The sequence below is a fragment of the Scardinius erythrophthalmus genome (genome assembly GCF_964197995.2).
Source record: "Scardinius erythrophthalmus genome assembly, chromosome: 21".
In the NCBI taxonomy this organism is placed as follows: Eukaryota; Metazoa; Chordata; class Actinopteri; order Cypriniformes; family Leuciscidae; genus Scardinius; species Scardinius erythrophthalmus.
This window is the reverse complement of record NC_138241.1, coordinates 33,511,025-33,528,038: the sequence shown is the minus strand read 5'-3', so window position 1 is coordinate 33,528,038 and position 17,014 is coordinate 33,511,025. Positions and strand designations below refer to the sequence as shown.

The 17,014-nt window shown below is 36.8% G+C and overlaps 1 protein-coding gene across 6 annotated transcripts in view; it reads left to right on the top strand.

The window, feature by feature from the left end:
- ate1 (arginyltransferase 1) overlaps positions 1-17,014 on the top strand; it is a 91,215-nt gene that overhangs the window by 19,901 nt on the left and 54,300 nt on the right. For 3 of the 6 annotated variants that reach the window (XR_014029084.1, XM_081351207.1, XM_081351204.1), the window contains exons 6-8: positions 1,148-1,353; positions 5,558-5,686; positions 15,891-15,923. Coding sequence is in view for 5 of the 6 variants with exons in the window: in XM_081351207.1 (XP_081207333.1) it covers positions 1,148-1,353; positions 5,558-5,686; positions 15,891-15,923 (368 nt within the window). In the remaining variant the exon portion in view is untranslated. Of the gene's footprint in view, positions 1-1,147; positions 1,354-5,557; positions 5,687-8,665; positions 8,795-15,890; positions 15,924-17,014 lie in introns of all 6 variants that reach the window. The other 3 variants (XM_081351206.1, XM_081351208.1, XM_081351205.1) reach the window with 1 other exon arrangement.

The following is a 17,014-nucleotide window of genomic DNA, read 5'->3' as shown; positions in this document are numbered from 1 at the left end:
AAGAGTATCAACGGTCACTCGCTATAGATTGGTGCAGGTATGACGTCAGAACCTGAAAGTCTAATTTGCCACTGGTTTCTTCTAGATTTTCCTATGTTTTTATATTGAGTTTTTTTTTTTTTATGTGTCAAATAAATCCTGTGGTAAACATAACTTGATTATACATTGACATTGCATTCAGCGATGACAACATTAGTGATTTCTAATGGGTTCTATTTGCTTTTGACCCAATGTTTGCATCCAGTTTGGGCAAGTGTCAGGATGTTTTAATGGTACAAAGACCTTGTTTGTCATATTCAATCAAGGCAAATTTGATTTCTCATGTCATGACCCCTTTAACAAATGGACTGCATTTATATAGCGCTTTCACAGACCTATGGCCACCAAAGCGCTTTACATATTGCCTCACATTCACCCATTCATTCACTCATTCATACACCGACGGCGGTGTCAGCCAAGCAAGGCGCCATCCAGCTCGTCGGGAGCCGCTGGGGTTAGGTGTCTTACTCATGGACACCTCGACGCTTGGTCAGGTGGATTGAAACACCAACCTTCTGGTTTGTAGACAACCTACATGAACCACTGAGCCACTGCCGCCCCAAATAACAGATTTAGGGTTTTTATCAGTGATGGGAGTCTGGTCAGAAGTGACAAATAATTTATAGTGTATATAGTGGCAAATTGTCACAAAGTTTGTAAAGCATCAATAATAAAAATGAATTCTTCATCAATAAAGTTTTCCCTGTTGTGCTAAATATACACTACCATTTAAAAGTTTGTGGTCCGTAATATATATAAAAAAGAGAAAATAATACTTTTATTCAGCAAGGATGCATTAAATTCATAAAAAGTAATTAAAATAAGGACATTTATAATGTTACAAAAGATAAAGTTCCTTTTAATGTTCTCGGATAAAAAAAAATCTCGGTTTCCAGAAAAATATGAAACGGGACAACTGTTTTCAACATTGATAGTAAATGTTTCTTGTGCAGCAAATCATCATAGTAGAATGATTTCTGAAGGATCATGTGACACTGAAGACTGGACTAATGATGCTGAAAATTCAATGCAATAATGCTTGGCCTGTCATTAAGACCGTTAATCAACGTGAAAATATCTTCAATCATGGTTGTCTTCTTAATTCTAGGTAAGGGAGCCGACCCCAACAGGCCTCTGTGTCGGAAAGCTAAGGACATTAGGAAAGAGAAACGACTTCAGAAGGAGCAACTGAAGCAGCAAGAAACGGTTTCTTCTCCGAGTCCAGCCCCATCAAAATCTTCATCTAATCAGCCCAAATCATTGGAGGAATTCATTGCAGAGTACTTACCCAATGACCCGCTGCACCGTTTAGAGGTAAGTCATGAACTTTGCTTGTATGTAATACTACTTTGAGGTCAAGTAACTAAACTGGCCAAAGCAGGAGAAGATGCACCAATAAAAATGAACCCTGCACCAATCTCAAAACTGCAGCTATCTCACACAGTGGTTTCCCAGTATCCTGGGGAAATATTCCAGGCCATTCTCTTCACAAACAATCCTCTCCTGCTTTTGCTGTGATTGCTTGGGTGAAGTCAGCATGGGTAAACAGCCAGTGTTTTTGCGTTCTAAGCAAGTCTGTATGAAAGGCCATCTCATTCCCCAAACGTCATTGTCCCTGGAGACGGCACTGGGCGATTCATCCCTCAATTAGCTTGTTGACTGGATTGATTTGATTGACTTCAATATGTCATTCAATTATCTTAAGTGGATAGCAGTCAATGTCACTGTCATCTGAACAAGGTTAGTGGTTCACTTTAGAAACAATGCATGATAAAATCCTCTGCATTTGCAGACTAAAAGCAAACTGAACTCTTTTTTTTTTAACATTATGAACTTTCTCCTGCAAACAAACAATTTGTGCATTTATTTATTCAACAATGTAGTTTGCGTGTCAGACCCTTGTGTGGAAATATAAACCCTCAGAGTGTAGTTTGATGCTGGTTAAGCTCCGTCCTTGAAGTCTGTTTGTTACCACTTATCTCTCTGGCACATAATGAAAACGAATGCTATTAAAGCAGTGCGTGGAGTATCATACGTTTCCTTTCCAGACGTCACTTTATCTCTTGTGAAATAGGGGTGTTAGGGCTCATTTCTGTAAATCTCAGTTGTGGGGTCGTTAAGCCCTCGGAGAAGGACCTCAGAGACACCCAGCCTAATGAGATGTTTACATACAACCAATCAGACGCACGTGGAGTGCGTTTTATCATACACACTACAATCAAAGTGAAGCCCTCATTGTTTGACAGGGAAAAGATTACTTTAGGAAGCCTTGACACATTTTACTTCGAGCCTTACCTTGGGCTTTTGATGCTGAATTATGGGAATGTTCTGGGTTCAATACATGTTGAAAGAATGGTTTTCCCAAAAATGAAAAATGAAGAGCGCTTTTGTTTATTCTTTAACATGTAAAAGGGGATGCGAGCAATGTCTTTTTTTCCATACAATGATTTTTAAATGGCAATCTCCAAAAAAAGACTAAATACGGTAAGTACTTCAAATCACTTCAAATCTTCTGAAGTAACTTAAGTCAGTATTGACTGAAACTCCCCCTCTTTGCATCTACTTTTATAGTATGGAAAAAGACTGCATGGACATTTTGTCTAAAATTCTCTCCTTGTGTTTTGTGTAAAGAATAAAATAATACATCAAGGATGCATTAAATTGATCAAAATTGACATTTAGGCATTTATTATGTTACAAAAGATTTCTAATCGAATAAAAATATGAAGCAGCACAACTTTTTTCAACATTGATAATAATAAGAAATGATCCACGCATAAGGTACTTCTTTAAAAAACATAAAAATTTATATAGCACATTTCATACACTATGGCAATTCAAAGTGCTTTACATAGAAAAGGAATTAAAATAATCACACTATGGCAATTCAAAGTGCTTTGCATAGAAAATAAACACAAAATAAAAGCAAGGGAAATTAAAACAGTTATAAAAGGAATTAAAAAAGATAAATGATACCGTTATAAAATTAATTAGAGTAAAATGAATTAAAGTAGTAAAAAGATGATACAGAATAAACTTCTCATCTGGCAAAACGCCGATGTATCTTATTTTGTTTTACTCTGACACTGTGGTAGTGAATATTTGAAACTATATATATATGTTAAAGTTGCATTTTCCGTTTACTTCTATTGTAAGTGCTTGACTGTTACCCTGATTTTTGATTTACTGTAGTTAAAAAAAAACGATGAGTCAAAAGACTTTCTGTTGAAATCATTATTGTGCCACAATTGCTTTCACTCTAGGTTAACTTGTACTAGACCCAGAAAGTTGCTTTAAAAAGTATAGGTGCCTGTGTCTTCTCAAGATTAATTATGATTGAATATGGTTATCAAAATCCTCCAACTGCTCCTGCAGAGGGCAGTAAAGGTACATTATAACTTTTCAAACTTTTAAAATCCCAGTTAGTGAAGCCATTACTTCTGTCCTCTTTCACCTCCCATATAATTTGAAATCTCTGAGCTGTTTTGACAGCACTGCGCTCTCTTTGTCTTGGTTACTCCTTACACACTTAATCAAATATCCACATCTCAAGAGAATTGCCCAGCAGATTAAAAGACTTTACTTATGTTTACCTGAAACAAAAGTCGCAAATATCTTCATTAACTTGGCCAAGGAATAATAAGAGATATGCATTGAGGGCCAAATAAAATAAAAGCGAATCTAAATCCCCCATCATGCTCTTCTGGGGAACTTGTGAACCATAAGCACCTCGTCCAATGAAAATCTCTCAGTGAGAGGTCCTTTAATTAGGAACAGCTTTGCCAGTCAATTAAATGTTTTTTTTGGAGGATTGGATTTCGATTTGCCGCCTCAATTCTGAGGCCAGTTTGTCCTTGTGCAAACACTGATGATCCTGTTAGATGTCAAGCTCAGTTTTACTAATCAAACATTACATCTGATCCCACACAGTTAAACGTTTAAACTCATGTTAGACTTTTACACACTTATACAGCAAGTTGAATGAGGCTTCGTCTCACTTCGTCTTCAGACTGTCGCAGAATGACTGGTCTGTCGTGTAATTTAATGATTGTGACCTGCATTTTGTAAGTGCATATGCATATTTGATTTATTCACCATCACGTCGTTCCAATCCCATATGAGAATAAGTTATTAATTTAAATCACCCATTCATTTATATTTATAGCTACTGGTTGGATTCATTTATATAGCTACTTTAAAAAAACATTTTTTTTCTTTGAAATGTATATCATAAGCTAAAGTATTGGTCATTGTTATAGATTTTCATAATTTCCAGTGGTTGACTGTGGTTGCTAATGTGATAATGAAAGCCAGTTCAACTTTGCCTAGAAATTCAGGACGTTTCCTTTGTAACCGTATATAAGGAGACACTTTGAGACGGATTCACTGCAGGTCTGTGTTTAATCATTAGTGCAGGAAGTCATGTGTTCTCATCTTCTCTATAGTTTGCATTACTTGGAGGACCAGGAAGTGGTTCTTTATCAATGAACAGGTTTCTGGACACAGTAACATTCTTCTAAAATCTGTTGAGAAAATACACCACTATATGCACTTGATTTTTCTAAATTATATTATTGGGTGAATCATATTTAATATTTTGGGTCAAATATTATAATAAGTTCATAATTTGTTAATGCAAATATATGTTTTTCATTTTAATTTTAGGTTGAAATATGACCTGTTATGTTTTCACGAGAGTCACCCTTTCATATAATGTATAATCTTTTCTGGCTGAACTCATGCTGAATATCACCCAAACAAAGAAAGGCTGTAATATGATGAATATGTGTCTCTTTCATGTTTCTTTGTTGTTGTTTTTTTTTACATTCTCCTGTTTTCTTCATTTGTTGGGGCGTAAATAGCAGTAAGCATAAGGAACACTGATTTGCTGGTGTATGAGTCAATCTCATTCAAAATATATAATATGTTTGTCACATTTCTTTCAAATCACATAAATCACTTTTTTTTCTTTTTTTTTTCAAATACTAATTTCTATGCAGCTGGATAATTTAATTTTGTTATCCATTATTTTAATATTAATTTTGATCAGATTTCCATTACAGTAATAGTCTTTTTTTTATTTTTTATTAATGCTAACTGCATACTTTAAATGCACTACTACTAATTTATTATTTTTATACAATGTTTTTTTGCAGTTGCAAATGATATTTGGGTGTTAATTGTTTTCAATATAATGTCATAAAAATGGTCACAATGCAAAAATATTTAAATTGATACAAATTAGCTTTATTTACTTATATGACAAATAGGTTTTCATATTTCTTTATCATTATTGTTTTCCATTTTTTTTTTGTTGTAAATATTGGAACTGTTTCATTAGATTCACCCTTGTGCTATAAAGAAAACAGCATGTACAACTTTTTTATTCTGTTTCCATTCCAAATCATAAGATGTTCCTTTCTCACTGTTCTCTCACTGTACTATTACTTGGCTTGTTTCTTGGAAAGAATCTGTAATTTTTCTGTTTAACCCTCTGATGCTCATCCTCATGTTGAAGGTGAGGCTAGTGCGCTCCAGCCCTCCCAGTCCACAGTTCAAAGCTTCGTTTGATGCCTCATACCAAGTGTACAAACTCTACCAGATGGCCATTCACAAGGACCCGCCTGACAAGCCTACCGAGAGCCAGGTCAGGGGATCCAGAGCTGAGGGGCTTTCTCTTTCTAGCCATTGAGCACATTTGACATGGCCATGCTCCTACTTTGATCTCTGAACCAAATAATATTTTGAGGATTGTGACATCAGCTTACATTTGTGTATATAAGACATTCAACAAGAAAAGGGGAACGCATCTGTGATGCATGGGGCGGAAAGGGTCCAAGATGGGTGAAAAGCATGAGGTAGAAACGATGTTCACCTGGAAGCAAAAAGAAAATCACTGCACTGACTTTAATGAGCAGTGTTTTAAAACAGCAGTGAGAAGGAGGAAACTGAAAGCAAGCAGACAGGAAATGAGGAAAGGCTAAATAAATGGATGTAAGCCATGGAAACTCCGTGAAACCGTATGAATGTAATCCTGAAAAGAGGGCGAATGGCAAGGAAATGAGGAAAACGCTCCTATCCGCAGCACTGTGTGGGCAGTGTTTCTACAGGTGCTCGTGTAAAACGAGGAGTTTGTTGCTGTTAAGATTTTTGGGTTCTTACACAGTTATTTTACCTCCTCTTTCCTCTTCATAAGCCAAACTTGAAACTGCAATTTTAGTCAAACATCTTCTTCTAGGTAGTGAACCTTCATTCAGTGTGCTTTTGCTCATGATGTGCCCGTGTAATTTTCATACAGCCTCAGTTTTTTTCCCCACACAAAAATGTATTTAAAAATCTTGCTCTTATTACTATGTGGCATTTTACCACTGTTTATGTAAAGGGAAGGAAAATGGGAATGAGATCTTAAACCTTCGTCCCTCACATGAGCACCACAGCTTAATGCGTCAAAGCACATGAACCACGGCTCTGACCTTTCTGCAATTTTCTTTTCGAAGTTTGAGTAATTTGCTGACTAATGTGAGAAATTACAATCCATTAACATAATTTCTGTCATCATCAGTGTTTGCTGAATCAACAACACAACGGCTTAACAGTTTCATATTTCATGACTGGGCACTGTGGAATGCGTAATGAATTATGAATGAGATCGGTGCGCAAGCACATTGCTAGTTGCATGCTGTAACAAACATATGCTGTGATGTCTGTAATGAGTCGGTCAAACTGATTGCAAATCAGTCTGAATCCATTGGAGACATGTTTTTGTCATTCAAATACAAGCTAGGATTGTGACTGTAACACACATTTATAAAATGCAACTAGAAAAACACCTTAGCTTACTTGAACAGCTTTAAGTTAGTTATTTTACTATATTAGAGAACATATAGAAAGCTGCGTGTGGGAATTTTAGTTTTGAGTTGGATTGAATTGGTGTTATACAGTACTTCAATCTTTGACTTTTCTAAACATATGTGCTTTTTGCTCTAGCTTATTGACATTTCCAAGTTCTTGAATTGGGAGTGTGTGTGTGTGTGTGTGTGTGTGTGTGTGTGTACACTGAAGGATGCCATGTTATTGATGATATGTTTGCCTCAGATGATTTTTGTGCGGCTCATCACATTGGAAGAGGTAGAACAAGCTTTTTATTTTTTGTCAAGGGATCATTACTTATCCCCCAGCACCTTCAGCGTGAGATGTTAACCTGTAATTCTTCAGGTTCATTGATAGTCTAGGGAATATGATTTTAGATCTTGAGCAGAGCTTCACGGCCTCAGTGCACAAGCCTCACCTTCAGCCCCTTCCCTTTCCCTACATTTACCCTCAAACTCTGACTTGAATCAATAATGCACATTCCCTTTCCTGTCTTACTCCACACTGAAACACAGAAAGTTACTTTGTTGCTTGAATAATCTTTTTTTAATGTAGGACATGGCTTACTGGCTTTTAAACCATAAATATTTTGTACACAATGGCTGATAACATGCCAGTATGATGATCTACATGATATATTTGCATGTGCTGTATATCTGTACATGCTTCAATGTGTTTCAGGTGCAGATTAGCAACATTATAATATAAACTGTTTAACAGATCCCAAACTGTTCTCTTCTCTAAAAATCTAGATCAAGAGAAGATTACACTGTTTGAATTTTCTAAACTTTATCATATCATAATTATGCCTTAATTACTTCTAATATACCGATATTAACCAATATTGGTATGGTGACAGACATATTGTCCATCACTACAAAAAAAACCTTTCTTTAAATGGTTTGAAGCAATTATTAAATGCTTAAAAAAAAAAAAAAAAAGTAAAGTGTAAGACAGCTTGGGAATGCAGTTTTTTTTTTTACCGTTTTTTTTTGGGTTCATATTTATTTACTGTCTTTATTTAAGAAGATGCAATATCGATTCTAAGAATCTTCACGCAAATCAGTTTTTTTGGGTCTTATTGTGATCAGCACAAATCACATTGAATTTGATAAGTTTAATTTCTGAACCACTTTAATTTGACAAAAATGATGATGTGAACAATCAGAATTCATGTGATTTATATTTTTAACTATTCAATTGCTTATTTAATTTATTGTTGGATCATAAAACAATCAGTCAGTTGAACTGTATGAAGTTTCAGTCTGAAATGTGCAAAAATACAGGGGGAGACATGACAAACTACACTCTTAAAAATAAAGCTTCCAAAAGGGTGTTTTTGCAGTGATGTCATTGAAGAACCATTTTTTTCCCAGTTCCCAAAGAACCTTTAAGTGAAGAGTTCTTAAAAGAACATAATGAATCTAAATAAGACCTGCCAGTTCAGACCAGTGCCTGATATAGGTCACATTTCAAAGGTCTCATGAACAGAAAGTTGGAATGGGTACTTTGGCTTGCAATGTGAATATGAACCCAAAAAACACTGCATATGTGATGCATGTTGTTTAAATCATTTCATTGATATATTTGTATTAACCATTCCCCTTATCAACACATTTTTATTACCCTCCTCTCTTTTCCTTTCCCTCCAATCTCCCTATCCTATGTCCCATTTTTTTCAATTTCCCATTACCCTTCCGTCTCTCTTATTTGCCTGTCATCTCCTCCCTCTAATCATCCCTCCATCACTCTGAAGGTGAGGCTAGTGCCGGTCAGCTTTGAGGACCCGGACTTCCTGGCGTCGTACAAGCAGTCAGTGGCGCTGTACGCCCGCTACCAGATGACCGTTCATGGCGATGCTCCGTCCGAGTGCGGGGAGAGCGAGGTACACACTTCAACATGGCCCATTCACAACTGCATGAAACACACCGACTAACCTGAAGCTCTGCTCACTAACTCACAAATATATGCACACTTCTCTCAAATGCATTAGCTTTTTGCTAGACCTGCATAGAATCTATGCCTGCAAAGTGCTGACTGAACTTCCCCTAGTGAAAAAAACCTATACCAAAATACATTTATTTCATACTAAGTATACTACAGATCCATTAACATATTTACTGACATATCGCTTGAGACTTTATTGATAAATATTATATGTTACGTTCATATTTCAGTCCAGTCTTTTCAGCGGTCTTGGTCTGCTTGTTTGGTGCACACCAGGGTTCGGATAGCAGCGTTCACACTTATTCAACCGTGCTAACAGAGCAATCGCACTAGAATTTGTTTAAATCGAACCAAACCTGCCAAGTGTGAACTCAACCCAAAAGTTTTGTTTGTAACGTTGTGTCTATCTATATTCATTTGTGTCTGATGTCGTCAGTGAATAATATGTTGCATGTTGAAAAGATATAGTAGGCTACTTTGCAGAACTATTTTACAGCGGCCTCCAATCGAATTGGATTGGCAAATAATTCACCTGTGTTTTGGTAGAGAGTGAATTAGGACTGGGTGAATCTGCTGAGATGTAAGCGGTTAAAACTCTTGTATTGTGTTTTTTCAGTCTTAGACTGGGCTGGGCCGCATACACACACCCTGCCCTGTGAAACACAGCCATAACTTAATTACATGTCATAAAAGAAGTACATTCGCAGTCTGGGAGTTTGTAGGGAATCTTTACATTATTAAAACACTGTCGGGAGGACAAAGGGAGGCCAAGATAAATCTAATTTTATATAAAGAGTGATTTAAAAAAAAACTTTGATGATTTGGTGGTTCAGCTACACTGAACAATGTGTGGTTTCATCTTAAATGTAATTGAGTTTGGAGGGTTTTTGAGTATAAAGGGAAAGGGGTTGTTGTGTTAAGAATGAACCATATGTCTAAAGACACCAAGTCATATACATTCCTTGGTGCTTTAGAGGTGCTTTGGAGCTGAAAGAGTATCAAGCAAACGTCAGCGACAAATCTAGATTCATCCCATTGCAGTCACTGTAGCTTGATGATTAAGTCGATTGACAGGTTAAAGGGATGGTTCGGAGTAATTTCAACCTTGGGTCCTTTGCACCATGACCTCGAGCCAAACACCCCCCCAGAAGCCTTTTTTCCCTTGGTCGAACATTATTAAAGTTAGAGCTTATTTAGAGATATCAGCCGGATGGCTTAGTGCAGGCGCTAATGGATCCAAGGTTGTATCTGGTAAATTACCGCACTAATAATGCCCAGAATGACACCAAACTTCTACAGTAGTACAAATAGGTTCTGTACTCATAAAACGAGGCATTGGAAAGTTTGTAAGTACATCAGGAGTTTATTTAAATAACACTTGCCTGATGGCTAATGCTACCGCTAACCCGGACGTCGACGTCACTTCCGTGATTTGGGAAAAGCCCGTAAAAGTCCTGGCAGAAAGCAATGCATTTTTTATAATTTTTTCCGAAGTATTGACAACTTGGTGTTAACTAATAATTGTTGCAAACTGGTACTACCAAGTAAATATTAGTGCATTCCTTGAACCGGGCGTCGTTACACTACATCCTCATGCATCGCTTTCTGTCAGGACTTTTACGGGCTTTTCCCAAATCACGGAAGTGACGTCGACGTCCGGGTTAGCGGTAGCATGAGCCATCAGGAAAGTGTTATTTAAATAAACTCCTGAGGTCATGGTGCAAAGGACCCTAGGTTGAAATTACTCTGAACCATCCCTTTAATAGCTGATTGATCTGTGGTTTGTGTACATTTTGTTTGTACCGTTTCTTTTTTCTTGTATGTATGTTGTGTACTCTTCACAAATACCTAATTGTTCAAAAGTTTGGGTTGTAATTACATAAATATTTTGTTAATGTTTTTTTACTGTTCCTTTTGGCAGAGCAACAGTTTATCAAATACTATAACTGCTTCCCAGTTCATCAATGTTTATACTGTAGCTTGATAACATATTGATAACATATCTGAAAGAAACTCTGTCATCTTCTTGAAACCTCAAGGTTTGTTATCGCCACAGACTTGCATTGTGTTGATTGTGCATTAATAGAAGCTCTTTCTGGTGTTTGCTGTTAAGACGAGTTGGTACACAGATGCTGAGGGTGAACTGGACGTGTATCTACTTGATATTCCCTGTAACCTGAGAGAAGCCTTTGCCCCCCTTAGGCCTGGAAACTGGCCCGGCTCTGCCAACAGCAAATTAATTAATTCTCAGGAAATGAATGAAGTCGTCAGAGCCGTCAGTCTCCCAGATTCTTTCCTAGTGCCATAACAGAGCTCTATTTATAGTGCGGAAGGTGTTCGTATGTTTGCATTAGCACAGCCTCGTGAGCATTATAGCCGAGACATTGCACTCAGATATGAGACATTGGTCTGTGTGTTTAAATTGAGGTGGGGATTTCCTGAAGTCACTTGTCTCTCAGCCCATTCCTTCCCTTATTTTTCTTACTTCATACTTTACCTCCTCGTACTCTTTGGTGGTGGATCTGGCCCTGAAGAAAATGTGTTGCAAAGCTACTTCAGCAAGATTCATTTCCCTGTCTGTGTGAAATTACATTGTTTTTGTGATTTGATTTATGTGAACTTACACTATACCCTTGAAAGTCTCTTCTTTTCACCAAGGCTGCATTTATTTGATCAAAAATACATTAAAAACTGTAATATTGTGAAATATTATTACAATTTTAAATAACTGTTTTCTATTGGAATATATAGTAAAATGTAATTTATTCTTGTGATCAAAGCTGAATTTTCAGCATCATTACTCCAGTCTTCAGTGTCACATGATCCTTCAGAAATCATTCTAATATGCTGATTTGTTGCTCAGTAAACATTTCTTATTAATATCAATGTTGAAACCAGTTGTGTTGCTTCATATTTTTGTAGTAACCATGATACATTTTTTAGGATTCTTTGATAAATGGAAAGTTCAAAAGAACAGCATATATATGATAATAATATATGAAAATATATATGAAATATAAATCTTTTGTGATATTATAAATCTCATTACTGTCACTTTTGATCAGTTTAATGCATCCTTGCTGAATAAAAGTATTCATTTCTTTAATGAAACTTACTGACCCCAAACTTTTGAATGATATCTTAATAATTGAATGAATTCTTACATTAAAGTCAGCTTGAGATGGTGAAGTTATACTTTTGGATGTTAAAGTAAGTTCTCAAAATTTGTGGAGCAAGCTTGTGGGCTGATTATACAGTAACTAATTCCCCTCAAAATTTGTGGAAATGCAGGACTTATTGTGAGTGGAACACACACACACACGCACGCACGCAGGAATTTCTGTTGTAGTGAGGTGTGACTGATCTACATGTGGCACTGATTTTCAGCACAACAAATCCTGTAAATACTGAATTTATTTCTAATGGCACACTGACTAATTATTAGGAGTACCTCGGGGGAGGAGAGGAGGAACACAAATCTATTCATACCGTCTGTGTTTATTCTTACTAATGCCATCATCCTGTAGGGTCTCAGGCGTTCTATATTAATGTATTTTAATGCATGCATTTGAAGTTAAATGATGCATGCCATTTTCCAAAATTAGCAGTTTCTCTTCTTAAAACTCCCCATCACTTGAATAATTTCAATGTACAAGGATATTACATAGTTATATTAGCTCTCTGACAGACGTAGGTTGATCTAAACAGCAGATTTCATGGACCATTAATGACCAATCCCTAACGTTCACTATGTTCTGCTTAATTTCAAATCCCTGCTGATCCATTTCACTTCCTACTTTTGGTCAGAGTTCACCTTTTTGCTTTCACAAAAGGCCATTTTGGAGCGTCTCAGAACAACATATTTGAAGAAGGACTACAGAGAGAATAAAGCCATGGTGAAAGAAGCATGGATGCTTGTGTTTAACATTTGTCATGTAAGATATGGGTAGTTGACAAATAAGAGGTTTTCTTTTCAACATCAAGACATTCAAGGAGGGGGGAAAAAAAAGTAGAACAGAACTAGACTTTTTCCCACCAGGAATTGATTGAATTGTGAAAAGTGTCTGATATGGTTGGTGGTTGTAGGGGAGAGGTTGAGAAGTAAGAGAGCTTGGTGATGGAGCAAATTGATTTTCTTTTTCTTTTTCTTTCCCATTCTTTTCTTTTTCCTTTTGTGCATGTAAATGTGTGTGTGTGTATATATATATATATATATATATATATATATATATATATATATATATATATATATATATATATAAAAATATATAAATAAGAGTTCAGATGCAAAAGCCTCTAAGTGCCCTCTGACATTTTCTTCTAGAATGATCATTTTTATGAAGCTTGTATATTTAGGTTAAAGGAGAACTCGGCAACTCTAGCGAACTCTAGTCACTTCTTCGCTGATTTTCCCTTTTGTTGTCGCATGTTTTCCCCACGAGCTCCCCCTACAGCTGTGGGGGGGCGTATATGTCACAACACGGTCGTAAAAAACTCACTTGCGGCGGCCTCCTCCCCCTCTCTACCGCTGCTCATGTGCGTTTGTTTTGATCGGAGCAAGCCAACTGAATCGTGTGGAGCTTTGTCTACCGAGGTGGGTAATCTGGTAATACATCATACATGCGTGTGTGTTTATGTTGAATTACCGTAAAGCGATTCGTGTTTCGCGCTCGTTCTCGCTTCTCACGAGACTTCCAATTTCTATTTTGCCGGGACGGTAGTCCCCAAGTTGCAAGGTTGGTTTTCCGCCTGGGAACGCTGGGGGGAGCGGGGAAAGTCACCAATATCACCAGAACAGGTTGTTTAACCATCCAAATGATTTCTAGACAGTTTTATTAAGTTAAAAAAGTTACCAAGTTCTCCTTTAAGTAATTTCACTTAAATGACAATTAATAGGTAATTTGCATTGCCAACTAAGTGAAATTATTGAACTTAAATATACGAGCTTAAAAAAATGATCATTCTAGAAGAAAATTTCAGATTGCACTTAGAGGCTTTTGCATCTGAACTCTTCATATGTAAATCTGTGCATCCTCATCCTATCCAGTCTTAAGTTAATAACCAAGCAGGGTGTTGTTCACTGCCAGGCTCCAGGAGATCAGCAAGAAGACTAATGGAAACATGCATGGCTGCTTTGCCCGCATTGCCCTTTCTCATTGAGCTGTTACCCACGGACCCCCACTGTTGAGCTCCTGGCAGCACAGGAGAGAGTCTTTGCCAGGTTTTACCCCTAAGTGACTCACCACACCTCTCTCCCATATCCCATCTTTCTCACTTCCACTTTCCCAACAATACATTTCTCTTACACAACCGCCGCAAATTGAGCCTTATTGCAAAAGAGCCATTTGTTGATTTAAGTCGTATAGTTTTAAGTGTATGTAACACAGAAACAGTTCTCTGAAAATTGTATGTTCAAGAACATTTAATGGAAACAAAAATCATAAATTGTTTGATTTTAGAACCGTTGTTGATTTCAAACCCACATTCGCTGTTAGTTCTCTAAACATTGCAGATGCAAAAATCACCATATGGAGTTTGTAACTGCTGACTAATTCTCTCCAACCCTCTCGCTGTCCAATAAGCAAAGCTGCTCACTGTTGTTTTGCAGCATTTTAAACCACAGGAGCCTGGTTTTGCCAGATTACAACCAGACTGGCTGTGTGTGTGTTTGTTTGTCTGTATATTAGGAGGGGATGAAATGTGCATTTGTGTTAGTTCGTTATTGTCGTTTTTAGTTTGCATAAGCTGCCTCTCTCTTTCTCTCTCATTGGTTTATACTATTTCACCATTACAGCAGGGTATATTAGTACCACAGGCCTGTGGATAAGCCGTGACAACCAGCTAAAACAGCACACATGCTATTGAGAAAAGTGCCAATGATCGTGGACCGTTTAGTGGCTTTCATGCATTTCTGTGGTTTGTAAGTTTGTATGAAGATCTTTTATCTGATCAGTTTTGCATCACACTTCCTATTTGTTAGTTGTTAGTGACTATATAAGTATTTGAGGCATCAGGATTTTCATTACATTTACAGGGGGCAGCAACTACACAATTGAACGTCATTCATTTTCAATATTGATTTTTAGATGGCATGAGAGACAGACGTGACAAAGTTGAGCAAAGTTAACTTAATGCAAATAATGCAAGATGGAATTCACTTTTGTGTGCCCTGTGCATGGTTTTCATACGTTTTTTGTGTCCTAACACGTATTGTGCGTCTGTATGCATGCTCTATTGTCCTTAAGTCCGGTCCTTAAGTCCTGTTTGTGACCTAAACAAAGAAGTCCCGTAAGTCAGTCATCGATAAACAAACCAAGACCATGGCCACTTCAGCAAAGATAAAGTTGTTTAAAACCTCCTTAATAAACATTTAGCTTTTTCTCTCTTCACAATGCTAGCCAGTTACTTCCTCCTCACTTTTGCCAAAACAAACTAATGAGCGAACTGCTACTCATTTTGAAATTAAGTAAACGATATTAAATGTCTTACATCACTGTGATTGCAAAAGTTGCTATTGTGTGTGTTGTTAAAGAGCCAAGTTTATTTAAACGCTCTTAAATGAATTGAAAACAGTTGAAAGTCCAATTGAAGATTTAAAGCATAGATTTGTTTGTTTGGGCATTGCGACCAGCCCAACACTGCAAAATGTTGTTTGCAGATATGTTGTCATTAATCTTTTCTCACTTTGCTATAGTGCATGATTGTGTGTGAGACCAGGAATTTGGGATAATAGCTATTTAAGCCTAATCTGACATGAATGCACACCATAATATTGCCAGTGGGAAAACAAACTTGGTTTTTAAATGTGCAAAAAGTCTTGGAATGTGAGCTAGCTAACAACCTATTAATGGTGATGCAACAACCACAGGAGAGATATTTGAAAAAAAATGATATAAAAGGCCATATCAAATGTGTTCAACTGTATACAAGAGACTGCCTGCCAAGTATAACTATGTTAACTTGTGTATTTCATATTTTGTCATGCAGTTGAATTTAAAGTAACACTGTTCTTTTCTACTTCTTTCCCCTCACAGTTTAAGAGGTTCCTCTGTGACTCCCCTTTAGAGGTAAGTCTTTTTTATATTTCAAATGTACAATAAGATTTGCCTCTCTTGCCGAAGTCTTGACCAGTTTAGAGGATTTCTCTTTGAAATTGCACAGGTCCAGTATAGTCTCAAAGCAGATTTAATCATAATCATCAGTAGTTCCATACGGTTCATAATCATACACTTCTGGTTTCTACTGAAGTACACATACAGTTTCCATTGGCAGTCATAAAAGTTACTTAAAAATGATTTTGCACAGAATCTTTTTTATACAAAATGTCTTCTTTTTTTTGATTTTGAGGGAAATTTAACTTAGATTTTTGACAGGCATCATATTCATATAAAATCTTAGGGTAATACCACCTATGAGTATCAATGTTAATTTTACGCAGTGGTCTATAGGAGACTGATGTAGAGCCGCAGTGAGACAAACAACATGTGGAAATGGCTCTCTGCGTAGCAGTGTAATTGTTGGGTTGTTTGTTTGTCAAGAAACGATGGAAAAAGTGAAATGTGTTGTCCAGACCAGCCACATTTCTGTGCAGCATGGCATGGCCACACACACATGGGACTGGAACGCAAACAATGAGTTGACTGTGAAGTGAAATTGTCCCTGACAGATGATCATCTCTGTCGTGTCCAACTGCCATCATCAAGAGATCCCTTTGTGGTGTTTCCTTGATATCGAGGAGCAGAAGAGGCAAACGTTTGTTGATGTTTGGGATGTTAAATTGCAGTGAGGTTGAAAGACTTAGTTTTTCCATTCAGAATTTTTTTTTATTCCTTTACAAAAGAAGTGCTGTGGCATGGCACAAATATTCTTTCGTTTCATGTAAATGGTATATATATGATATATATAAAGTGTATGAAGTTTTTAACCCTTGATTTCCCCCCACCAACACCTTTTAACCCTCCATAACTTCACTCGTTATCTCATTACACCAGATTTATTAGGGAATTTAACATCTAGTCCTATTATTTAAAAAAAACTATGACACTGACACTGAACAACTAAAATATTTATTTACTGTGGTATTTATATAGTGTGGTTTTACCACGTCCAACAAAACAAGGTATTACCGTGGAGGGAAACATGTGCACTCTGCTTCCCC